Genomic DNA, 25221 nt, shown 5'->3' on the forward strand with positions numbered 1-25221 from the left:
ATACCGAACATTGGCAGAAGGATCTTGTCGCTTACACCATTTCGGGATTTCTGCCTGAGGCCAAGTTATCTTGTGAACCAGTTGTCACAATAAGTCAATTGCAAATCATTTTGCATACCATTGTTATTGTCTTTCTTGTCTAAATACATTCTTTCCAAGTTTGATCTCTGTTCTGTTGCGCCACCACGTACATAATACCATCAGTATCTCACTGACCCTCGGCGGCCTGCCGAAATGTTCGGAGCTAGCTTCCGTGAGACCAAAATTCTTGAATCAAACTTGAATAACATTCTAGCATCAGAGTCGAAGTGAAAGAAGATCATTACTCTAAATTATCAAAACATCATATCCTAAATGCATCATATAAAACTTCATCTACCCATCAATATCATTCCTAATTATTACCCACACCAGCCTCCTTCAGTTCATAATTTCCATACTCAAAAGCAGTCATCTCGGGAGTACATGTCGTATTAACCTTGGGCATCTTGCCATTCGTAAAGTAATTTCGGATAGCATTGTTGGTGCAGTTCGAAGGGTGCGCAAGAGATGCGTGCTAGATGAAGTTGTCAGTACATAACATAACATAGAGTCTGCTGGACTTGTACTTACACCAATACCTTCATGGACAACAAGTCGACTTCCTGGGAACTTGACGGCAACCTTCCATGCGCTCTGTAGCGAGGTAACGGGGTCGTATCTACCATTGACCAAGAGGATAGGGTTGCTGGTGTTGACGTTGCGAAGCTTGTTAAAGTTGATTTGCTCAGTAGCTGAAAACCTCCATTGAGCACACTTCAGTCTGTCATCAATGTTGACATCAGCAAATGATGCTTCTTCGTACTGCGCTTGGTACATGGGGAAGAGGTCATCGGGATCGTTGACGCGATAGCTAGAGTCGCCGCACGCAATCGCAAAATTGGCATAGCTGAGTTGAGGGTTCCATTTCGAAGGTTCAGCCAAAGGTTCGGCAGTTTCGTTTGATTCCTTTCCGACAAAGAAGCCTTCAAGCTTCTTCGCGATTTCTGGGTACGAGAACGCCGTGTACAACTTGTTGAAGATATTCTGCTTTAGGACGTAGGCTGCGATCTGTTCTTCCGCACTGCCACCAAAAGCTTCTTCGAGCTTTTCTTTAAAGGTCTCGAACAAACTAGCTCCAGTTGTGTTTTTGCCGTGGAATTCTGCTAGAGAACACTGGTCCTTTCCAGACTTGACGCAGTCGTTGAAAAGGTTGGCGAGAGACCTTTCGGTATCAATCAAGCTACTCAACCAGGTAATCGCAGCATAATCATCAGCGTTGAGGTTGCCATCGAGTACGATTCGTCCCATTCGCTTGGGGAACATGGAGGCAGCAACTTGTCCAAGGACGGTGCCATAAGAAATACCCCAGTAGTTGAGCTTGTCGCCTTGGTCGAGAGCGTCGACGATGGACATCATGTCGCGGGCGATGGCTGGAGTTCCATAATATTGTCCCATCTCTTTGTTCGCTTTCCAGCACGAATCGGCGATTGCCTCTCTCGACTTCCAGAAAATCGTCTTGGCGTATTCCCAGCCATTCAATCGGGGTAGATTGTTGAAGTCTCTGCGGTCAAGCCCTGTGGTGTTTGATGTGTCAGGACAATTGAAAGGAATGGTGCGGCCCGTGCCTCTGTTTTGCTGTCAGTTTACCTATAGAAAAACATGAGATCCATTCGGTCTTACCGTGTATCAAACCCGATGACATCGTACTGGCCACCAATAATACTAAGATAATGTCAGCTAACGTATGTAGCATTATGAAAAGAGAGTCTTACGGAAGCAACTTAGGACCATTGGTAAGCATGTTCTCCAAAGTCGAGAAGCCAGGGCCACCAGGGTTGAACAGAACACTGCCCTTGTGAGGCTTTTTGGTGGCATTGAGACGCATCAAGTCAAGATGAAAGGTTTTGGTGTTGCTCGAGTTGGTGTAGTCCAGAGGGACCTCAAGTCTGGCACAGTCAAACCCCTTTTGGGTCTCATTTGCAGTCTTACTTCCGAAATCAAAGTTGCAAGTAGACCACTCGAGAGGCTTTTTGGAGTTGGTTCTGGTGATCAGGGAGGAGTAGACATCATCAGGCAAAGACAGGGCCTGAGTTGAGTGCAGAAGCACATGGCCAAGAAGAATGTTTTCGAATTTCATGATTGCAGAATTGCAGGTGAGTGTCTGGATTGTAACTACCTACCATGCAATGAGCAATCTCCTACTTATGTATGCAGAAATCGACAATATTGTTTGTGTTGCATGAAGCCTTGCAGACTGCACTGCCATGGGCTACAACCTGTTTATTGCCCCAGCAGCGCATCGTAAGTACGTAAAGGAATATGCATGTCCAATTGACGAATCATATCTTGTGAAGTGAGTGGTACATGTTGATCTGCCATGTCAGCTCAGCCTTGCAAGCGCAACGTTTTCCCCAACTGGGTAAGTGTGTTTTCACCTTGTGAGATGAGCCTTGGTGGCCACCAACGTAGCCTGCATATCAAATCTCTGATCCATCCAGATCGACAGCTGAAACGTCATTTGCCAAGGATCGTTTGTGAAGGCTGGAATTAGTGCGCGGTATGCGACTCAAAAGAGACAAATTAGCTTCTTGACAACGAATAAGAGACAATCAAGAGAAATGTGTTCGTGATGACGTATTGAAAAGACGCGAAGGATTTCGTGTTGTCTCGGCAAGAAAAGTCAATTTTGTGAGTTTTCATTCCAGATGTTGTATCGCAACAAACCACTCTGCCTTGGCTGTATGCCATTGAGTTTGGTGATACGTTGCACCAACCTATCGTTGAAGAGATCAAGGTGACACTAAGAGGATTGGAATGTTTGTGATCTCCGGTCCTGCAACAAGATCAATAATCTGTTCAATAAATCCGTCCACAAGAAACAAGTTATTCATGCCACGTACTACAAATGATCCCTGAGTTTAATAGCATACTGGTAAGCAAAGATATTTGAAACAAAATGTCGGACTGGTTGTTCTGACTTGATGATACCAGACACCCAATAACATATCAATGGAACTTTGGCATCCACTCTTTCATTGGTTTCAATACAATATGACTTGATCCAGTCAAGTTGATAACACCAGTTGTTCGACGCTGCGATCAGGTCAAGAGGGAAATGTCGCAAGAATATATAAAAGGTACTGTAATTGTGACAAAGGCTGGCGTTGCATAAATTGTGTATTGAAGAGAAACAGCAACGCATGCTATTGAACACCGATGCATCAAAGCCGCAGGTAACCTTGGCCTGGAGTATTACAAGACTGATTTGATTAGTAGAACACTTCGTCCCAAGTGACATAGCCCCCGATTACTCCTGCGCTGGTAGAAAACTTCGTCATCATGCTTCTAGTCGTCAAGCTCCGCGTAGGCAATGTTCGTATCTTTAAAGCCCCAATCACCACCCCTGTTAACAAGTCAGTATAGTATCGGGAGGGTAGTTTGAAGGATAACAAACTCGGATTTTGTCGCGTTTTTCAACCAACAGTTGCCATTTTCTCCGCCGTCCAGCTGCGCCGCCATGCTTTTTGAGAAAACAATGCTCCTGCATCTCACGCCGTTGTGGTTATCGTCGTCTTTCTGGTTCATGTTTCCACAAGCTTCCATGCAGTCGTCGATAGTGTAAGCAATGAAAGCAAGGTAGTCAAAGACAACACCTCCTTCCTTGGCCCTGTCACCCTGTGGCGCGTTCACACCGCACCACCATTTGAACTCGTAACCCTTATTGGACTTGTAACTTGTCGCATCGTTCATCTTTTCGGGACAATTCAATTCCAGGTTTGTCACTTTGGAGGCCGCCTTGGGAACGTAGGGGGCCGTGTCGTTGTCGGATGTACTGTTGTCGAAGGTTGGGCATGAGGTGGGTTCTGCCGTAGCAGAGGGAGCAGATGCCAATGCGTCATCTACTGGACAGTCACTACTGCATCGATTGGTTAGTGATTGTCGTTGTAACCTGGTGTACAACATACGATTTGTTCGCCAACGCCGCGCCCAATCCTCCGCCTACACCGGCGCCGACAACGATGGCTGTCAATAGCGCGACAAGCCCAGCAAACGCCCATAGTCCAAGACCAAAGGGAGGTCTTTGTCCCTTCGGAGTTGGAGCCTCATACCCGGCGGGAACGTAATAGTGACCATTTTGGCTATTGTATGCTACCTCGGGAGCTTTGGCAGCCTGCTCAGCGTGCGTGTCGACCTGAAGACCATCACTATCCTGAAGTTGTTGGTGTTGATTCATTGTAGCCCGATCCACGACTCAAAATCCAACTACTATGTAAAGATCGTCACAGATTCGGTGCAAGATTAAAGATTAAACGAAGAAGCGAAGAGAGAGGGCGGACAAGGACCACCGGCGAAGCAGTCATTGGGGGCGCAGCTCTACGCTTTTGTACCGACGATCATTGCAACTCTGGTCCACAAAGAGTAATGAGCCTGGTTTCAAAAAAGGTATTGCAGGCTCTGATCCGTAAGCTGGCCGTTCAGAGTCCGCAAATCAAGGTGCATTTTGGACCCCATGCTGCCAGGCACCCCTGCAAGATTGCAAAATTGGGAGCGGGTAATCGCGCGTTCAACTGACACCTCGGATAAAGCCTGGTGTTCTGGGCAGGAGAAGATTCGAAGAATCAGTCTGGGATAAACATTTTGTTCTTGATAAATAACCAAGTCGATATCTTGCATTTGATAGAGAGGAAACTCGTCGTCTCGAGTGTTCAGCCTTGTTAGTTCCGTTCCACAAACTCAACGTCTGTTTTTTGGCTCTAGCTCCAGCGTAGTATCGATGCGACATTTAAGGCTAGCCCTGTCTGCCCTGCCCTGTCACAGAAATGTCGGCAGTCATTCCTCCGTACTGGTGGGTGGTAAGAATACCGCCTGTACAGGGTAAACGGACTTGGCAATTGAGGCAACCAGTTGAAAGGCAGATTTTGGATGCGTCAAGGAGCTGAAAATAAATGTGAAATTGGAAAGGCAATCCAATGCCATGTTTATCATTGAGATCAAGTTTGATCCCGATCGTTGTTGCGTGGCATCGTGTGACTGATTAAAACAGGAATTACCCTTGTTCTTTTGAATCCTTCGGGTGAACTTTCAACTTTGCGCGACAGTGTATCCGAAGAGGTCGAATCGCAGTCGAGGGAACACGGTGGGGATGTCAGGGGTTGACAGCGGACACTAAGGTAAGCGGGTCACTATTAAGCATGTCGAGAGTCTGACATGCAAGATGGTGTTGAGGTTGGGACGTATGGATAATGAAGTACCTAGCAGTACTCTGTAGACAAGGAATATACATAGACATCGGGTCTCGTGCTGGTAACCAGGTAATCATCCGATGAAATTCGGAGATGTGGTGCTTCAGGATCCAAGTCTGTTAGCAGGTTGCAGATTTAGGTGGAGAAGATTGAGTTGCAGGGTCGTAACGATGGACGGTTGGCTGCCAAGGTGCCCACGTGATTATATCAGTTTGGACCCACATGAGCTCATCTCGGACTCGGCTCCCCAAACACCAAACCCCATCCATACCAGGGCGACCGACATCGCATGCACGATCAACCCCTCGAGAATGCCATTTGACGGCCCATTGCGCCACTATCAATGGCGTCGCAAGCGGCTTTAGATACCCGCCAACATGTATAACCGCGACTCCAGGATCATGCGCAAGCTCTTGGGCAAAGCTTCAACCGAGACCCCCGCAGGCGATACAACCAATCTCTCCATCACAAGCGCACCCGCCTCTACCATTGCCGCCTCGTTCCGACCATCGAAATCCCAAGACGCCGTATATAAAGCAGGAGTCCCAATACTAGCCCTCGATGTGTCCCCCGATCGAAGAGCCGCTGTCCTCGGTAGCGGCCACATCCTCAAAACCGTCGTGCTCGACGATCCTACAAACTTCAACTTCAACTTTCGTGAGGGTGTCGATCTGAGAGCTGTTATTACTGCTCAACCTGCTGGTATTAAGGGTAACCAAGCCGCTGATCAGCTAAGTATCCGTGATGTCAAGTGGCATGGTGGCTCGACAATATTCACAGCTTGCGCCAACGGAAAGATCTTCGCATACGATGTCAATCGAGTTGGGACTGGCGCGGGGGAGCCATTGGAGTATATGCAGATGCAGGAGGATTCACGACAGGTTAATACACTGGACGTTAACCCCCATCTCAAGAGTTGGTTGCTTTCAGGTAGTCAGGATGGCATGACACGTGTTTTCGATACCGCTGCGCCTATTCAAAGTCGATCGGGTGGCATTACCTTTCGTCAACGCTTCGCACCGCTGAAATGTATCGATTCAGTTCGACAAGTCAAATGGTCGCCCAAAGTTGGACATGAGATGGCCTGCTGTACCGAGGGTGGAGTAGTTCTCAAGTGGGATGTGCGTCAACCAGGAAGGCCATTGCTGAGGATAAACGCGCACGAAAAGGCTTGTGCATCTATCGCATGGCACCCTGATGGTAACCATCTGATCAGTGGTGGTCGGGACACAAAACTACATGTCTGGGACCTCAGCAGTTCAGCGGACAAACGGCAAAAGCCCAAGTGGTCTGTTACTACACCTGCGCCGATCTGGACTATCGCTTGGAGGCCAGGACTGTGGTCTGCGACAGCACAGAACAAACGTGTCGCTCAAATAGCGGTTTCTTATGACGACAGCAGCTCTCGCCGCTATGGAACTTCAGCAGTGCATATATGGGACCTCGCTCGACCTACCATGCCATACAAAGAAATCGAGAGATTCGATATTTCACCAGCGGCTTTACTCTGGCAAGATCAGGACATGCTCTGGACAGTCGGACAGGACGGCCAGTTTACCCAAAGTGACGTCGCCTACGCGCCCAAGGTCATTGATCGCCAATCCACTTCATCTGTAGCTTTCTCACCTAAAGGTGATGTGATGATGTTCCTTGACGAACGATCTCACCAAAGCCATCGGCCTCGCCCCCCAGTCTCACACCATGCCGAAATAGTACCGCGTGGACCCTATGGCTCAAGTCCGAACGCTCCGATACTGAGCATCAGTCGTAGCGATTCTGAGGAGGATGTGGTGGGCAGCTTTCTCGGTCCTAGACGACGATTAAGTCGTAGGAAAGCAGGGCGATCCCACTTGAGTACAACACCGCCGTCTAGTTCCAGTCTTGCTGATGACAACAAGTCGTTCCTTGCGCTCGATCAAGCCATTAATGTTACAGGCTTGTTCAAGACTCAACAAACGATGGCTTTCGGTCGTCTACCTGCTGTGAAAACAACACAGATCTACCAGTACCTCTCGGGACTGTACCTCGAGACGCTTCAGCAAGAGCTACCGGTCCAAGATGGAAAACCACTGAACAAGAGAGTTGGAATTATCATGGAACACTACGCCCGTGCAGCCGAGAGCGTTTCTCTGTTTCGATTGGCCCAGACATGGCGTATACTGGCTTACACAGTTGGAATACTCCTCGATCGTCGTGCTCAATACCATCTTGACACACGACTTGGGCGCTTCCATAGGGTTAGAATAGAAGAGAAGAAGGGAAGTGGATTGCTAAAACCCGTTGACCTTTTTAACGGCAGTCGAACACCCGGCGACGAGACGCCCCGGCGGGCTCCCACAAAGACAGGCATCGGTGGCCGAACTCTCAGCGCTCGATCTCTCCTAGCCATGGGCTTCGAGAGCACATCCAACGTAGCGACTCCACTTGCACGACCGGCCGATGCTGCAGATAACCAAGTCGGAAAGAAGCTAGCAGCCGTTTCGGAACCTGAGGAACTGAGTCTTGGGCCTGGCATAAACGACAGGTTCGAAGACACCCCCCGACGACATCAGGAATCGGCTCCCGTTTCCGATGTCAGCCCTGAACCCGAAAGCTCACAAATATCTAGCACTGAAGGATACGACTTTTACGGTGCCGAAGTCTTGCTCAAGGCCGTTGACGTTCCACCCAAGAAGAAAGAACCGCTATCGTTGGGTTCCACGAGCCCCCAAGTCCAGAAAGGGAGAGTCATACGTCATGATTCAGAAGAAAGCTTTGCGCAGATGTTTTCTACTTCTGATGCGACTAAGCAACCGCCTTCAGCTTCTAAGGGCACCGGTCAATGGCGGTCAAGTCTTGCAAGACATGCTTCAGATATGGATAAGGAATATCCAAGTCATATACGCGGTGAAGAGGTTCATCCATCACAAGACACGCCTACAGATTCGCCTCAACCTCGCGTCAGGGAACCAACAACTGACTCACCCGACGAGGTCTTTTTAATATCGCAGACCACTATGGGCACCGACGACTCATACCCTTCTCAGACGTCGGAGCCTATAGAGGCTGACGACATTTCCCCAACAAATATGGAGCCACAATCACTTCCAACCAAGACGGAATCCCCTCAACCACAATTATTAGTCTCGGCGAGTCACCCTGGCCGATCCGTTAGCCCTCTCAAGGACCTGTTTCCTGCCCACAAGGATCTTCGACCTCATGTTGTAGAGACAGACTTTCTCCCCTGGGAAGACGACCCTCTATACCCATTCCCGACCGTTACCTCAAGCGAATCACCGGTTGTGTCGCCTCTCGATCCTTACAACTCTATTGTAGAGGCCTTGCACTACGAGTCTCGATCTTCCGCACTAAATGCATCGGCCATTGTCCTTCTACTGAAGCCTTTAGTGCCAGAATTTGTCATCGACCACCACCAAGCGAGCGGTGTTCTACGACAACACCACTCGCGGTTGATGTCAATGGGACTCTTTATTGAAGCATCCCTTTTACGTAATTTATGTGTTGAAGGATGGCCAGAAGGTCTCGAGCAATGGGGCGACAACTACACTTCCATTTTTACGCCAGCACAGCAGAATGGAAAGGTCAGTTTCTTCTGCTCCTCGTGCAGGAAGCCAAGAGAACTTGACCCAAAGAACGGACCGGAAGGTATTTGGACATGCGAGCGCTGTCGCACTACAATGGCACCTTGTGCTGTCTGCGGCCACCGAGAGCCAACGCAAGCAGAGTTTACCCCGATTGAAGTCTCGACGGCAATGGCATCATCAGGCTCATTCCTTTCTGAGTGGTGGTACTGTCCCACTTGTGCGCACGGCGGCCATGCCTCTTGTCTTCAAGCGTGGCACGCATCGATTGATGTATCCGACACTAGCAATTCAGCCACCTTTAGCGATGGCTGCTGTCCATTAGATGGGTGCGGCCACGCCTGTCTTCCAGGTCGATACCGCGGCGAAACAACAACTGCTCGTGCTGATGAAATTGGTCGCGCGACGGTAGAGAAGACTCGTGCCAGAGATGAGTGGGGATCAAGTAGCAGTCGTCGCTCAAGCCCCCGCCCGGGAACAGATCGATCTGTCAAGAGTGATGGAAATGATATACCCCAGAGTAGAGCAGTTGGTATGGCGAGAGATGCATTAAATAATAAGACCAGTGGCGGAATCTTGAGTTCGAGCCCTGGTAGGGTGGTCGCTACAGGGGAGAGGGAGAGGAGAAAGAGTGTCAAATTTGCAGGTACAGATCGTTAGTGATGATTGTTGCATATTCTTGGACAGCTCCTACTATTTCATTTAGAATATTTAAACAAATACTCCATCATCCTCAGTTATTATGTGGTTGACAATATTATCTGAATCACTGAAGTGCCTCCGACCTGGCTGGTCAAGCAAATTAAGTGGGCGCATGCTCCATGTTAGCAGTACTTGAGGAATACCGTATCAACTGCTACAGTAGCTTGCTCTCCGGCATAGCTATCGGCTACACCAACTTGTAAGCGTCGATAGAAATGGCCCTTCATATCTCACCTAAAATAGTCAGGGTACAAGGCTCCTTGGTAATCCTTTTGTTTATTAGTGAAGAGCCAACAACTACCTGCCGCTCATATCTGGCCATTACGCTCATATCAAAATGTTACCCGATGATGCCAAGAAATGCAAGATTATGCTGGACTTGGCCTGGGCACTAAGTGTGATTGCTGCTATGAGTGGCGCGGTCGAGTGGCCAGACCACCTGCCCGATCAATACGATCATTACAATTATGACGCTTTTGGCGATCATGACGACGAAATCGACGTGAAAACTACGGTTGAGCGGTGGTTGGATGGTCAAGCGCAATACACAGAGGAACGGTAAAAAGCAGCATGTGTAAAGTCAAAGGTTGACTTGGTGGGAATCCAGGCCTCATTTGGCCGCGTAAAGCATAAGAGATAAAATTGTTAAATCAATCTATGTTATTTAGGATATACCCTTTAGGCTATTTATTTTAATACCCTAAGGCTTATCTACGAGGTTGAATCTTGGGTTGCTTCTCCTCAACTTCGCTGCGCAAGAAAGAATGCAGAATGTTGTGCATCTCCAATATGTTCTTTTTGATGCGGTCATACTCTTGAGCAAATTGAAAAGTTTGTTTCAGGGCTCTGGATCGTTATCCACAGCAGTTACGCAAAGAACTTCGTAGAGGTAGCCTAAAGTCGAAGGTCAACTTCTGTAGGAAATGATGTAGGTCCCAAAGTATTGGCCTCTTGAAGCATAAGAGGCGAGATTCACAGGTGAAAGTAACGTAGCCGCGTGAGTGTAAGAGTACCCAAGTTGCTACTGGTCCGCAGCGCCACTGGAACGTATTACTAAGCGACTTTTGTGATCCGCCACCTTCTTTCTTTCACAAAGAGGCACATGTCGTAACAAGGTGGCCGTAGGCGGTATTCTCCCAAGGTGAGATATATGAGACGGTAAGAACTTGATAACAATGGCGTCCATAAGAACTTTGAGATATTGAAGAGGTTTAAAGGTGCGTACAACAATTGTAAGGCCCTCTTAGAAAGCGCTAGGGTGTTGGAACTTCTGTTCCAAGCCTTCAAAAAATAGCAAAGTAAAGGTAAGTACGTACTGTTAGAGTTGGCAAACTTGATGTATTATAAAATAGTGCGTCGTAGTCCAGTTGCTAGATAGTTATCGTGTTCTTCTTGTACGGTTTGTATCAAATAAAAAGAAATTATTAGAGCGGAGTAAAAACGTGTACAATCTTGCAGACACACCCCCAGGATCAAGTCTCAACATGCTAAAGCTTTAGAAGTGATATCATTGCACTGCCCTCCTTGCCACTAGACAGTCTGATTCAATTATTGTTTATTCGCAACATCGTAATCACTGTTCACACTAGCGCCAAAGCTAGTTGAACACAAAATGCATGATGAGTTGTCCCTTTCGTATAACAAACTATCACAGCCGGCATCTTGACTGCAAGCCTGGAGACAGGCAAAGAAGGTGATGCCGTCAAATTCGTCAATGGGGAAACAGGCAACTCCGGTGTTGCACGAGAGGTTATAGGTGGAACCGTCGACTGTCACTGGGTTGTCGAGAGCGCTACATCCTGTAGCAGGAGTTGTTGATGTAGGGGCGGCCGAGGTGGTGATTTCGGTAGTCGTGGGCTCGGCAGTTGTGGTTTCGGCTGTGGTGGTGTCGGGAATTATAGGCTCTGCCGTGGTAGCCTCTTCAGCAGTGGTCGTCTCTCCTGTAGCGGAATCTACTGTAGTAGTCTCTGCCGTTGTAGTTTCAGCAGTGGTGATCTCTACAGTTGTAGTATCCATGCTAGTCGTATCTGAATTCGCGGTAGTAGATCCAGCGATGGTAGAATCCTTGATTGCAACATCGTTACCATCACTACTCTGGGATGTTTCAACATAAATTCGCGATAGTATTATGCATAGGGAAGCGGGTACATTGAACTGAGATGCCACACATGCTTCTGTCTCAGAACAAGCCTGCACGCACGAAAGGAAGTTGTTTGCGCCAATGTATCTTAGGACATCGACGTCGAAGAAGGTGGTACTGCAAGCAATGGTAAAGGTGATACCGTTGGGAGCTGTATATGGGTTGCTGGTACTGGCGCAATCAGGATTGGGGGCACCTGAGCTAGTGGTGGTAGTATCTGCAGGCGTAGTACCAGCAGCTGTAGTATCAGTGTCGGCAGTAGTTGTAGTTGTAGTATCCCCGCTAATTGTGTCTGAAATTGCCGTGGTACCTTCGTCGATGGTGGTGTCTGCCTCGGTCGAGGATATAGAGGCTGTATTCTCTAGTCCGTCTGTAGTACTTGTGAATAAAGTGAATTCTGACTCAGATGATGGCTGTCCACCTTCGGTGGTCAAAGGTTCTGAATGAGATATCGATGTGATGGCGGATGCCCCAGAGTCGGAAGTAAGGGACAATGTACTGATTAACTCTGGTTGAGTTACAAAATGTTCCGAGTTGGATGTGGTAACGTCTACCGTAGTAGTATCCTCGACGTCAAAGGTAACTCGGGGATCAGTCTCTTCAAGTGTGGTTGTCTCTTGAGCAAAGCTCCCGGAGATTGTTGAAGTATGTTCATCATCACCGATAAGTCGGCCATCTTGACATTGTGCAACTATAGCCCAATTAGTCTTTGTAAATGATCTGAGGTGTAATCTTACCGTCGTATACGATTAGATCGACAGGTATGCATGCACCCAACAGGCCCACTGGTGAATGTTACATAGACGATACCGTCAGGACTCTGACAGAATCCCGCCCTGCCGTTTGGCAAGCCTGAGTTTCTGAATGTAAGCCGGCCAGAGTCTTCAAATGTCTTTATTATCGACCCGCTGGCAGGGACATCTTGTCCGGATAGCTCCTTGTAACTTTCGCCTGAGTAGTAGATAGGTGCACCTCCTTCGAATAGCTTTCCTTCGGAAAGGATAAAGGTTGTAGCAAATGTACAGCTTTTGGGCTTATCGTTACCGACAAAACCCCCAGTTACTTGTCGTTTGTGTATGTTACGCTTCTCATTGCCGGTAACGGAGACCTGGAATATGACGGATCGTCCAGCCGGCTCAACAAGACCACTCGAGGTTGGAATCGCATTTGTGTCGGTGGTGGAGGAAGGCACAACTTCGTCAGTCAGCGGCGGGGTTATCGAGCCGTCGGATTCTGTTGCAGCGAGCGACGGTTCAATGCCCAAGGTCGAGGACCCAAGGCTATCTGAGGACAATTCAGAAGCCACAGAGGTCTCTCGAAGAACAAACGAGGTTGGAAGACTCGTATCTGATGTGCTGTTACTAGTTCTGCCGCGAAAGCATTCTAGACAGGGCTCTCTCACCAAATCCTGTCTCGGTCCGCTGAGTCGAAGTATTCCCAAAGAATGTAGACTTCAAAGAGGGCGCGATCGGCTGTTTACCAGACTCTGCCGCAAGCTTTGTCATTACCAACGAACTAGCTTGGTTGTAAACAGGAACAAGATACGTGGAAAGGTATGTCATACACCATGTATCTGGCTCTGGAGCGTTGTCGACTCCTGAAATGATGCTTGCTGACCCTAAAAGGGTAAAAAAGAAGGGAAGTCTCTTCATGATGTTTGATATCATACGGATAAAATCCAGAAGTTAGTTTTCACAGTTGATGGGGAATAAGAGTCCGGTCATAAATAAAAGGAAATAACATTTCTTTGAATGTGTTAGTCACCACTGGAGACACTTGGCTTGTGCCAAGTTAGCAATGTTGCTAGCAGCCAACAGCTGAGCACAACTTGATTAAAATATACGCCTCTTTATGCTCGATTTGACACGCTGGGTCGAGACTCTAGTCCTCACAGGAGCGTTAGTATGAGACATTCACTTTGCCTTGCATAAACCTGTTCTGACAGTGCTGTGCGCTGGTAAACAATTAGATTGCCAGTCAGCCTCATGTATCCCTTGCGTTATTTTGCCAATGAAGTTAGTCGGTGAGATATGAGAGGGAACCACTACTGAAACTCACACATTCATCGAGCCAACAGCTGTACTGGAGGCTATGCTCGACTCTCTTCGTTTTTCGTCCTTGACCGATTGAACCCAGTCAGCATCAATCAAGAACGAGATCTACTTAGCTAGAAAAGGTTGTAAAACTGAGTTTCCGAAATGGCCATATTTCTATCTTACCGACAATCCCAGTTAGCGTATATCTACATTTCACAGAGAATATCAGGAAACCTTTAATCTCATTCCAGGGCGCCGTTCAAGTGATCTTCTAAAGCAGAGAAATTGTAATTCTTGACTACAATGTATGAATTATCTAGCCAGTTAGGTAATATGGATCAGCACAGTCTTCGTTCATAGCCCACGACGCCACTCTGAATGGACATGGATATACAAGAATGAAACAGAGAAAGCAAAATTCTTGTGGCGGGAAAGTCGTATTCGTTAAAGGCGTAGATAGCGAGCGGTAGGCGCTACGGTCTACTGACCTTGTAATTTACCATGCGTGCATGAAGAGTTTGAGTCGTTAAGGTCATCAGTCATCCGAGAGTTCTTCGGCGGCAGCGACTCGCAAAAGCTGTCCATACGAGATATGTCAGGGTATAACTAAGACTCATGCTAGTATTTGTAAATTCTCAGGACCGGGCGACCCTGGATACCAGTCATTTTTAGTTTGTTGCAGGCCCATGTAATAGCTTCAGTGTCCATTGCTGTGGATTGTTCAGTTGGGGTGTGAGGTATTTCCTCTCGTATAGAATCGGTAGTGTAATGTAACCTGATTCTCGTCTGTATCTAGATGCGAACAAGGAGGGCAGTTGCGATAAACATGGTGAATAGCTTGTTTTTTTGCTTTGACCAGAACGCATCTTCCGAATATAGTTAGAGATATCCTTGCAAATGCAGCTGTGCCTGATTGAATGTTGTGGATAACGTAGTATCTGACAGCTGTTTAACTCTAAGCGCCTTGCTTAGCCTTGCTTAGCGAGCTTATGCCAAGCAAGTAGTGCTTTGCTGGCAGTCAGCCTAGAGTTGTATTTTCAAAGGTTAGCCTCTATAATAGAAACAGGATAATCAGCTGATGACCAGGTAATAGATGATAATTTGAAATCTATCCATTGAGACTACAACGTCTGACAGGGAGGTAATTAGAAGCAGGGGGACTGCCGAATATTATGCCTATTCTGGGTACACTAGAGCATAAGCGCAGCCAGATGAACCCTTTGTACAGAAGGTCAAAACCCCCTACTCGGCATTAAGTCCAAAGTATTATCTAGAGATATAAACGAAGCCCTGGCTTGAATAACGGAGTATAGCGGTGAGCCAAGTTATATAAGCCTAAGATAGAAGTATATATATGAGGCTTGTCATCCAGCACTGCTTTTTCTATCTCTGCCAAATCTAGACCACTACTTCCTTCAACTCCTCCTTCATTATGCATATTTCAGCTATCTCGCTTCTTGCCCTGACTGTAGGCGCAGTGGCTCTTCCGACTTCTGAGAGGAGTGAGTCTCTGGAGAAACGTTGCGAATGGCACGATGGCCATGGACCCATCAGCTGGTATGAACTATCGCCGAAGAACTACCTATCTACACAAGATACTAACTGCTTGAAGCGACTATTTCAGCATTGTTTTCGGTGCAGAAGGACGCGAACGTTCAGAATTCATAATGAAGGGCAATAACTTTGAAATGCGAGGTTTCCCTCGTTGCGATCCCTGTACGTATTTGTGCCCTTACTTGCCAGTCTTTCCCGTCTGACTGACATATCTCTAGGGCGAGGCCATATCTTCCAGAACTTCGAAAGCCCGTTGCCTTATGTCCTTCAGGTGGCTCCTGGAAATACCTGCGAAACTAGATTTCCTGAGGCCTGGTGGGATGATCTGCATATTAGGTATGCCAGCACTTTCGTAAATGCACCTACGGACACCCGTTGTGGACCGGTCGAGAACGGCTGGGGCCGCCGTTGTATCATTGCTCAACGCCCTTAAGTGCGTGTATATCGCTGGAACGTCGGTAACAGACAATTTAATCGTTCGTCTGAATGTGAAGTTGCATGAAATGATAGGAATTACGTCCACAAGTCTTCCTATAGCTCCTTGAACTTTGTTTGTTGGATTATTTCACACCATACATTCTGGTATGTGTAATCGAACATCCTTGATAGATGATTGAATAATTCTTCCGCTTAAAATAAATATTCATTGGAGAAATGTAAAAACAACTAAGATCTATAAATAACCCAACTGCATATATAACAAGATCAATAACCACAATCAAGATCCTTTATCCACGCCACAGGCCTCGTACATGCTATTATCAGACAAGTCAAAGAAACAAGTAGCGAGGTTCATGCGAAAGAACGCGCTAGCAAGAAACCTTGGCGACAATGACATTATAGCCATCGGAATCAAACTGCTGGCCCCGGACCAAGTACTGTGTCCATTTAGGGCCGCAAGGCTTGACCCAGCAGGGGGGACTGTTGACTTCCCATGCACAGGCGCTGGTGATGTGATCAACGTAGTCACCCAGATAACCACAGCTAGGCGCAATGGCGTGGTTGTTGTCGTTGCAAAGCATGATTGCGTCTGCGGTTTGACAGTTGCCGGAGACACGAGTACATGTGCGAGGTCCTGGACCTACATGGCACTGACCCCCAACGCTACGGAGCCAGTCCTTGTCTCGCTGGGCAGCTCGTGTGTCCACGGCTCCCCATCCGCCGACCTTGCAGATAATATGGCCCTAGTCTATATGTTAACAAGTTTACAAATCAAGGAGATTCGTCGTTTGTAATCTTTCTTACCTGGCTGCGCTTCTCGAATTCAGCAGTAGTACTGTTAGTTTCCGGGGGCATGTAATTCGGGTTCAGCTTCTGGATCTGAGCAGAGATTTCCTAGGCCATGGCGTTAGTTACTGAGTGGAGAGGCTTCTCTTCTAACTCACGTCGATACTGCCCGTCAATGTAACAGGCTCGGCTCCATCTTCAAGAACACCTGTCCATTTCAGAGGAACAATCTTATATCCCTCAAGAGGGTTGTCCTTAGGGAGAGCCTATGAAGGAGTTAGTATAATGTGTGCAGCCTTTTACATCAGTGGATGAGCCTTACTGAGGCAGAGACAGCCACAATGGCTCCACAAAGAAGGATGGATAGAGAAGTCTTCATCTTGAGTGTTGTTGTCTGTCTTTATATGGACTTTGGTGTAGAGGGTGAGGAGATGAGGACTGTTTCCAAGAAAGAAGAGATTCGGGCTTCTTTTATAGTTTTAAAATATTTCTTCTCTTCACGATATCCCGACCTATACCTTCCCTTTTAGTATTAGGTGGCCGATATACAGGCCAAGCTAATTAGGTCCTGTCAAAGTTATCTCAAGCTCGTATACGGCGTATATTGTGAGCTTCCTGCAACAGATACCTCTATCTAGTAGGAATTTAATATTCTTGGCACTTAAAGGATCAAAAGAACATCGCAAGAGGTCCCTTTGTGAATAATCCTAGAACTAGGATCAGTTACAAGGCTCAATTCCTTCGCTTCTGAGGCGCAGCGTGCCAAGCCAAGAGCAAACAGATGATTTGTCTTAATTTTCTCGATTGATAGAGGTCCATAGGTATTAATGGTTCCGTGCCGCCATGGAGACATCGACAACAAAGGTTCATCTTCGACCGCAATGGCCATCATTGGTGCGCCTCGATCAGCAAATCCTGTATTGCAAGGGTAGTATAAGCTATATCAATTCAGCTCCATTGCATACGCTACAGTCAGTCATAGAAAGACATGGACGTAACGAGTTGAAGCTCTTTACAACGGGTACCTGAGCATACTAACCACTTTCTTCTCTCCAAGATGGAGATCCCTGCCGAGATTCACAGGGTACCCCGCGCGGGCCGGTCGGTGTGGCAGCAACCGGCATCTTAGTTGGTGCTGGAATGAAAATGATTTGTGCGAAAAGGACAACGAGTAGGGGTCCTCTGCAGCTTGGGCCAGGATCAAGGTAGGGGTTTGCCTTATCTAGTCGCTTATCGAAATGCTAGAAGATAATTGCCGTAGCTATGAGCAGTACAATTAACCTTATACTTAAGATTATTACAATCCGTTACCCGTTCAAGTATCTGCAGCTCGTGAGATGTTGCATTGTGCTTGTATATTTTCTCCGACGTGTGGTACCTGCTGGCCTCGATTCTGATTGACTACGCTGTCCGCCTGAGACTCCTTCTGTTCCTGGTCAGCACTCTCAATCTCTTCCAAGGACAGACCTTTGACTCTATCAACTCCCATTACACTCAATACATTTGAATCAGCGGATGTACCGTAAGATAAAGTCATACTCAGGTACTTGTTTTGCTGCTAGTGTCATTGCTATCTAAAACTGCTACGGAGAAGGGGCTTGGGACAAACAATCCAATTCTAGTCAAAGTTATGGATCAATATTCTGCTTTAACATTCGGCACGGCCTCCTTAACCGTGCAATATAGCGCGATGATAGATAGAAAGCCATAGACTGCTTGAAGATATTGTGCTGATATTCTCTTGATCATCAAAAAGACTATACCATGGTAGCCATGTTGTAAGTGAAATGTTAAATCCCGTCGATACTTATATGAACAGATCTATCAGTGCAAGACCAAGAGCTCTTATTGTAATCGTATTAGACTTCAATGCTACTGGAAGTTTATTCTAAGTATAACTACTAGACTATCTTAGCTATTGCTCCAAGTATGTTGAGAAGGTCTTTGAAATTTCATCGCTTCCTGTTCTCAACTCGTCAATATCGATTACAGGTCTTGTGTGGCACATGTTGGTGGCCAGCAGAAAGTATCATCTTGATTACTCTGACACCATGGCAAGTCACACTAGTGACTGCTCTATATCAGCCATAAGTCCTACCCAGAGCATTCTTGGATCCCACTTCAAATTAATGCCCTGGTCGGTTTCACTGTTTTATTAGAGAATACGACAACCAGGTGGTTAGGGGTATAGAATTAGGGTTCTAAGCAGTCATCGTTCTGTTTTACAAACAAATTCAGTTAGTCTGTTCTCACATCATATATACAATGTCAGTTAAATGTTCAACATATCACTGGGAGCTATTTGAATGTACTGACTAAAGCCGAAAGACTTTCATGTCGAAGAATCTGAGCTATTCTACTGTCTACACCGCTTGAACGGTTGGCCCATGTCACGAGATGTCACTATTAAGCCATAAACACAGATTTTATAGACAATTTTGTAGCTGAAAACTCTCAACAGAAGCAAAGCCCTGTCATAGTGTCTAGTGCTTGGCACTATTTATCTTCGGGTCTCACTATTCAGTATACTATTGCTTTCAGCTGCCGCCACACCGAGAATAAAACGGTCTCGCCTTTCCAAGTCTGACAGCTACCTTGTTATTCCGATCACATCGCTTGACGCGGTAAACGAGACACTGAAAGTCTCAAGGCAAGAATTAAGTATTCAAAAAGTACAAATATCTCTACACCCGCACGCAATATCACTCATTCTCACTGATACAAACACTCACATCATTCTGCATTCATCATGAGATTCTATCATTATCTTTACCTGATTGGGCTTGCATATGCTGTTCCCACTGAAGGCGACTATCCCGTTGCTTTAAATAAGCGCCAAACTGCCCCAGCCATTCCTCTCGTGCGTCCACTACCAACGGCTCCTCTCTATCCTCCCATCAATTTTACTGGCTGTCCCATCACCATTAAGCAAGATCCGGGGTTCGAGAGCTTCAAGGCATACATTGTACAGGCAAATCTTTACATCGTTGACGCAATTTCATCGCCTGGGACCAAAAACGGCGCCAACCCCTACGAGTTTCTCCTTACGACTGGCAGTTCTATTTACCGAGGTGGCATTGTATTTGCCACTAACCAATAAGTGATGCAATTGCCTAACCAACTTGGACCTGTGAACAACGACTTTGTACGAACCCGTATGACGAACGATGGTTACGTTGTGGCCAACGTCGATTACTCGAACCTCGAAAACCCGGCGACCAAGACACCGCTGTCCTTCAATGTGGAAAGGGCAGTAGCAACTAACAAATACGATCCTCCCACTTCCTATCGCATGGTAGACGGCTGGGTTGCCATTCGTGTCAAGGACAATGCAGTTGACGGGGTAATTCAACTCCCTACAGTTGTTGGCGGCACCCCTCTATACGTTGGTCGATTTAGTGGACCTTGTATGAAGACTGTTGCCAATATCCCAGTTAGGAGCTGAGGTCAATACAAGCTGTCATTGGAAGAGTATACGAGGAACTTCCACTGAGAATAGGGACACGGGGATCTTTGAGAGGTGGCAAATGAACCCTAGGATATTGCACAAAGATTAATACTTTCTTAGACGTGTTGCAAGATGTCTCTCAACGACAGAGTATGCTTTCTTCTCCGGGCTATGGTGAACCCATATCCGTGGTGCCTGTATGAAAATGAAATTGATGTGAGCGTCACTTATTATCTGACTCATCTGTTTCTGTTCTATCGCGATATATAGATGCGAAACGTTTAAGGCAGGCTATATTTACAGTGGAGAAGTTCCTTGCCATCTCTCGCTCCAAATACTCCCTCTCATATCAAGTCGTAGTCTGCGTAATCGTCTTGTATGAGACAAGATCGCGAGCAATGTTGACTACTTCTTTCCATTTATCTTCCTCCGTAACTTCGTTGCTGCCCATGATGTGTCCCGGTCTGTCGAAGAAGTTCTCTACCCTGAGATTCCTATCACTTGTCTGCCTTTCACCATCATTGGAGTAAAAACGAGCTAAGGCTTGCTTCATCGCTGGAAAACGTTTGATCGCTCTGACACTGGCCTCGCTAACAGATGAACTATCTCTATTGTTGGTGTATATGTTGTAAATAGCCGCAAGCCTGACACAATGGATGATGAGGGCAGCCAACCCCGAAGCAAGCGCAGTCGCCACTGATGACCCTGTCTTGGGTGTGTCATCCTCTTCGGGTAGGTTGTCAGTTTCTCGAGGAGCAACCTTGTGACCAGGAAGGATGTAGTTCACTGTTTCTTCATGTCCCATCCAGGCGAAGGAAAGGCCATCGGCTTTCGCTGCGCCAATCTTAAACAAATCTGTCGAACTTCTTTTACATCCAAAAGGATAGTATAATTCCAATGTCTCTTTGCTTGCTCTTCCGATATCTGGAGCAGAGCAGAAGACAAGAATGCCATTGGTAGTGGCAAGTGAAATGGCGTTTTCGAGACGATTGATATCAGCTGAGTTGTCGTGCTTTTCATCCTTCTGTAACTGCACTGTCCACGAGATTGAAATTATATCGAATTTACGAGCGACTGCGTACTCTACCGCCTGGAAATAGATGTTAGCTCTGTATATTTCGAACGTGATTGCTGGTAGTTACTCACATCAGCGGCGCTTTTAGCGGTAAAGCTCGCTTTTCCATCGACATTCCCTCGAAGCACATTCAGCTTGCAACCAAAGATCTTCACGCGAGGGCAGACTCTGCGTATCATATACGCCATGCATGTGCCATGTCCAGTAGCAGACCCATGAAATGGTTCTCGCAGACCAGGTCTGTATCCATCATCGTACTCTCTGTCAAAGCTCTTCCCGCCATCGATGTTCTCTGCAAGTGATTTGTGCAGGAAGTTGACGCCATCGTCAATGAGGGCCACTTTTACGTCTTTCCGCAGCTCATCTGGCAAACTGGGGTGCTTCAAGTAGTCATCCTCCCCTTGGAAACACTCCAGAGGCTCCAAACTGGCAATGCCGTCGGCAAATCTATCCATGACGCTAAGCCACTGGTAAGAGTCGATCTTTGCTCGCTGCTCGAGCTTCTCAGTCGGCATCTGTCCTTCAGTCCTAGAAGGATTTTTCTCATATGCTTCATAGTGGTAGCATTCAAGAGGCTGCAGTACCTTGGCCCGATGTTCTCTGAGGCGAGTTTTAAAACTTTCTATCCTCGCCTTGGTACGATTCGAGGACTCGATGTTTTTCTGTTCAGCTGTTATTACCTCACAAAGCGTATAACCGGAATATGCTATGACTCACCGTTGTTTCATGAAGGTGAATGACTTGCAAAGTAGTTATCTTGACCAACCCATCAGGCTCACTCCAAGCTCGTAAAACTGCATTGTTCCCATCCCACCATAAGTGGATTTCTCGGAGATCAGAGTTTCTGCAGGCGATTTGCAAAGTCATCGGATCTAAGTCCGTCTTGCGCCAGTCCAGAATTTCGATATTGAAATATTTCAAGGATTCCTCTATAGCCTCATCACTATGTGAGATGCCATACCCATCCTCCACGATGAGATGGATAATGTTCTCAACTGACTTCGTTTTTGATAACCATCGAAAGAAGTAATACACGTCTTTTCGTCCAGTGCCTGCTCTTCCTTCAGAGTCGGTCCAGTCCGGCCTTTTCACAGGCGGGCTTTTGACAGTCATTTGACGAAACTCTACATGCTGGAGTACCTTGTCAAACTTCAGACTCTCATAGCTCTTTGTGAAGTCCCTGAAATTTATTTCGTTTGGCGTTTTTGGTATCTTTGGCGGAAATTCAAATCCAATTTGTGTCTCTGAACATTCTTGTTAGTTGTTTGAGGGAGTTTCATATAAGTATTAGAGACTCACCTTGTTCATTGTCCCCGTACAAAAACTGAATTGCGGTGTTTGGATTGCGACGTGATCCCCGCTGTCCATATTGCCAGTGGCTTTCTTGACACAAAGCAGTTCGAAGATAGTGTAATTTCAACTCTTTGAGGATCCTATCGGCGACATCTTCTGAAGGCTTTGGAAGCTTTGGGCGCTTTCGAGAAGAAACTTTCTTTGGATTGGGAGGTTTTTGTGATCCAGTGCGAGTTCTTGTGAGAGGGCGGCCGAACTGATTCTGGTCTCTTGCATCTCTCTTAGAGCCAGCCAGGAGCTGCAAAGTGTCCATATTGTTAGACTCTGAGCCACCAGGGACTTTCAAATCTGCCCCTTCTCGCATTTTGAAACCCATGCGATTCGGTTGCTCGCTCAATCTCTTGCTATTCTTTGCCTCGTCCTTGCGAGACATGGATCCAGTCTCATGCCTACCTGGGGTTGCATCACTAGTCTTCTCCTTGTAGTCTTTGCTTTGCTTCTCTTTTTCCTTTCTCTCTCTCTCCATCCTTCTGAGCTCTTTCTTTTTTCCATACTTCTCTCGAGATCTGACATGATGCTGGTAGACTGAAAGCTCCTCAGGTTTTCTGGACCGCAGATCAAAGGCTACATCACTGCGTTTGATCAAAGCCTTGACCATCTCCTCTCTTTCCGGGAGGCATCTCTCGTATTCAACTGCATAATGCAAAGGAGTGAGTCCCTTGTTATCTTGGTGACCGAGTGTTTCCCCAGTGGTATGTTGAAGCAACCGTATTGTAATTTCCGGGTCGAATCCATCAGACACCGCGTAGTGAATACAATTCTTTTTGTCTACATCACGCTCCACGACAATCTTGACCAGGTTTGTGGTACTTATCCCACTGTCTAGAACAGCTTTGATGAATGCAAAGTTATGTTCTTTTACAGCTTTCAGCAGAACCGTCAGCCCGCCATTTGGCATTCGCTCATTAAGAAGTGAAGGGAATTCTTTGGCTAGACGCCCGACAAGCCAATCGCACGGCCTGTCTGACTGCTTCTCATCGGCTATGTAGTAGAGTATATTCCATTGCCAGACAGAGAGGTGTTTGACAATTTGGGCTTTCGGAGGCGCCATATGATGACGGAATTGACGATAAAAACGATTTCTTGCGTCGGCATTGTCATTATCTGGACACTGTGATGCAAAGTTGTCCATTTGTCTGTCAAGCTGGGCCTTTATATGTGTCGCCTGATCTTTGAATTCTTTTGCTTGCTGTTCATAGGTTCGCGCGAGGTTCTGATTTGAGTCTCCATGAACCTCTTCTTCATCTTCATCATCATCTGTGTCGCTGTATTCTGAACTGTCTCCTAGTTCGTCTTGCCCATGATTCTCGTCACTAACTTCATTGTTTGTAAGTGATCTTGGTTGGTTGGGTTGGCCTTCCAGGTCTTGGAAGGAATCTGATGTTTCTTCCATGACGAACTTGCTGATTACTGGGTTACCTAAATCAATGACACTTCAAGAGCAGATGACTGATGTGGATTCACTTGTTGGATGATTAGTTAGAGTCAGTTTTGAAGTTCGCTGTAAATCCGTTATGTAATAATGGTAAGGATTTAGGAGATGGGATGCAATGATATGATAGTGACTATCTAGTCCACCCTGGTTGAGGCACTTTTGAGCGACAGGCTGCATGTAAGGCTTGGCACCCCCTCATTATTGATGCAGTCAGCCCTCTTGTGATGAGACTCTCGCAGCCTTATCACATCTCCTTTACCGCACCCTTGGGCACAGTCATCAATGTGACATCAGACAGTGACTTCAAGTCCAACCGTCCCAGATTATTTAAATCATATCTGTGCAGGTGGTTCGTACTAAACGCTGTCCTTTCAGGATCGTAATAGACAGGATCATCCTTGGGGTCTGTCTTGAAAACTGATCCAAGTTGGGTCAAGGTGTCAGCTCTGATCTCCATGGTGATGACTGCTTTAAAGTGAGACATGTCTTGCCGCTTGAGCAACACGGGTGCTTGCAAGCGAGTGACGACCCCTGCTTTGGTGACAGGGTTCTCCCACAGCTGCCATGATACGCTGTTCTTGTCTCCATAGGTACGTCCCCGCAAATCAATGGAGCCTTTGACTTTCGCAGCAGAGTATGTTTCCCGCTCAATCGCCTTTTCAGCCTTCAGCTCCCCGCCGACCTGGGCGCCCATCACGCCACTACCAAAGTTGAATCCTGCTGATCGAACAAGGGTTTCTGTTTGCAGTGTCGGTTCAACACAAAAAGTCCCTCTTGGATAAATGGCCTTGACCACCGGGTCAGAGGTTCCATTGTCTTTTGCCGAGAAGGTAATCGTCACATGAGCTGATTTGATTCGGCGGGCGATTGCATTGGGGCTGAATTCGAATTCGAATACAACAAGACTACATGGATCTGCGTAGTCGTCATCATCCGAATAGAATCCGTGAACGATGTCCTTATGCTGGCAGCGAACGTCGACTTTGTGTCTTCTTTCAATGATGTTTTCACGCTGGAAAGGTTGATCAGGGTCATTTTGAGTATGAACGTCGGTTACATCGCCTTCGAGATAGGTAGATACAAGACGAGGCGCAGACTCATCGCCCTGTTCGGGCTGTTGACCTGTTGCCATATCTGGAATGAGAGTAACAATAGGTAAAACTCTCGAGGGATGGGAAACCCTAGAGAAAATACAGAGTATTGCGCTAGAGTTCCCCTTTATGAATGTCACAGCCCTCGTATGAAGCTGCAACAATGAGAGATATCCAACCATTAGTTCCCACGGGATCACACCGTAGTCTGTATGATAAGCGCCCGAATGATGCACTCTCCACCCGCTGATCACTGACTAGTCAACGCATGTCAGCATGCCCGGCTAGGACTATGAAGTAATTAGTCCCGGGTAC

General features: G+C 46.9%; 10 protein-coding genes across 10 annotated transcripts; 3 read left to right on the forward strand and 7 right to left on the reverse strand.

The window, feature by feature from the left end:
• Positions 1-394: 394 nt before the first annotated feature.
• Positions 395-2158, reverse strand: FGSG_09137 (uncharacterized protein; the record flags this gene model as incomplete). The annotated part of the gene is made up of 4 exons (XM_011330347.1): positions 395-556; positions 613-1648; positions 1702-1743; positions 1794-2158. The coding sequence occupies 4 exons, from the start codon at positions 2156-2158 to the stop codon at positions 395-397; spliced, it is 1605 nt and encodes a 534-aa protein (XP_011328649.1).
• Positions 2159-3366: 1208 nt separating this feature from the next.
• FGSG_09136 (uncharacterized protein) lies at positions 3367-4255 on the reverse strand (the record flags this gene model as incomplete). Its single annotated transcript, XM_011330348.1, has 3 exons — positions 3367-3424; positions 3476-3937; positions 3987-4255. 3 exons carry the CDS (start codon positions 4253-4255, stop codon positions 3367-3369), a joined length of 789 nt encoding a protein of 262 aa, XP_011328650.1.
• Positions 4256-5641: 1386 nt separating this feature from the next.
• FGSG_09135 (uncharacterized protein) lies at positions 5642-9610 on the forward strand (the record flags this gene model as incomplete). Its single annotated transcript, XM_011330349.1, has 2 exons — positions 5642-9500; positions 9552-9610. 2 exons carry the CDS (start codon positions 5642-5644, stop codon positions 9608-9610), a joined length of 3918 nt encoding a protein of 1305 aa, XP_011328651.1.
• Positions 9611-11095: 1485 nt separating this feature from the next.
• FGSG_09134 (uncharacterized protein) lies at positions 11096-13339 on the reverse strand (the record flags this gene model as incomplete). Its single annotated transcript, XM_011330350.1, has 4 exons — positions 11096-12378; positions 12425-12472; positions 12513-13034; positions 13090-13339. The coding sequence occupies 4 exons, from the start codon at positions 13337-13339 to the stop codon at positions 11096-11098; spliced, it is 2103 nt and encodes a 700-aa protein (XP_011328652.1).
• Positions 13340-15155: 1816 nt separating this feature from the next.
• Positions 15156-15710, forward strand: FGSG_09133 (uncharacterized protein; the record flags this gene model as incomplete). The annotated part of the gene is made up of 3 exons (XM_011330351.1): positions 15156-15280; positions 15348-15439; positions 15496-15710. The coding sequence occupies 3 exons, from the start codon at positions 15156-15158 to the stop codon at positions 15708-15710; spliced, it is 432 nt and encodes a 143-aa protein (XP_011328653.1).
• A 376-nt stretch (positions 15711-16086) lies between these two features.
• Positions 16087-16883, reverse strand: FGSG_09132 (uncharacterized protein; the record flags this gene model as incomplete). Its single annotated transcript, XM_011330352.1, has 4 exons — positions 16087-16461; positions 16523-16612; positions 16663-16770; positions 16827-16883. 4 exons carry the CDS (start codon positions 16881-16883, stop codon positions 16087-16089), a joined length of 630 nt encoding a protein of 209 aa, XP_011328654.1.
• Positions 16884-17165: 282 nt separating this feature from the next.
• Positions 17166-18279, reverse strand: FGSG_13520 (uncharacterized protein; the record flags this gene model as incomplete). Its single annotated transcript, XM_011330353.1, has 4 exons — positions 17166-17419; positions 17544-17745; positions 17883-18059; positions 18268-18279. 4 exons carry the CDS (start codon positions 18277-18279, stop codon positions 17166-17168), a joined length of 645 nt encoding a protein of 214 aa, XP_011328655.1.
• Positions 18280-19607: 1328 nt separating this feature from the next.
• FGSG_09131 (uncharacterized protein) lies at positions 19608-19949 on the forward strand (the record flags this gene model as incomplete). Its single annotated transcript, XM_011330354.1, has 1 exon — positions 19608-19949. One exon carries the CDS (start codon positions 19608-19610, stop codon positions 19947-19949), a length of 342 nt encoding a protein of 113 aa, XP_011328656.1.
• A 352-nt stretch (positions 19950-20301) lies between these two features.
• Positions 20302-23773, reverse strand: FGSG_13519 (uncharacterized protein; the record flags this gene model as incomplete). The annotated part of the gene is made up of 4 exons (XM_011330355.1): positions 20302-21042; positions 21099-21689; positions 21745-22271; positions 22327-23773. 4 exons carry the CDS (start codon positions 23771-23773, stop codon positions 20302-20304), a joined length of 3306 nt encoding a protein of 1101 aa, XP_011328657.1.
• A 286-nt stretch (positions 23774-24059) lies between these two features.
• FGSG_13518 (uncharacterized protein) lies at positions 24060-24947 on the reverse strand (the record flags this gene model as incomplete). The annotated part of the gene is made up of 1 exon (XM_011330356.1): positions 24060-24947. The coding sequence occupies one exon, from the start codon at positions 24945-24947 to the stop codon at positions 24060-24062; it is 888 nt and encodes a 295-aa protein (XP_011328658.1).
• Between the last annotated feature and the right edge of the window lie 274 nt (positions 24948-25221).

This window comes from Fusarium graminearum, chromosome 4 (genome assembly GCF_000240135.3).
Source record: "Fusarium graminearum PH-1 chromosome 4, whole genome shotgun sequence".
Classification (NCBI taxonomy): Eukaryota; Fungi; Ascomycota; class Sordariomycetes; order Hypocreales; family Nectriaceae; genus Fusarium; species Fusarium graminearum.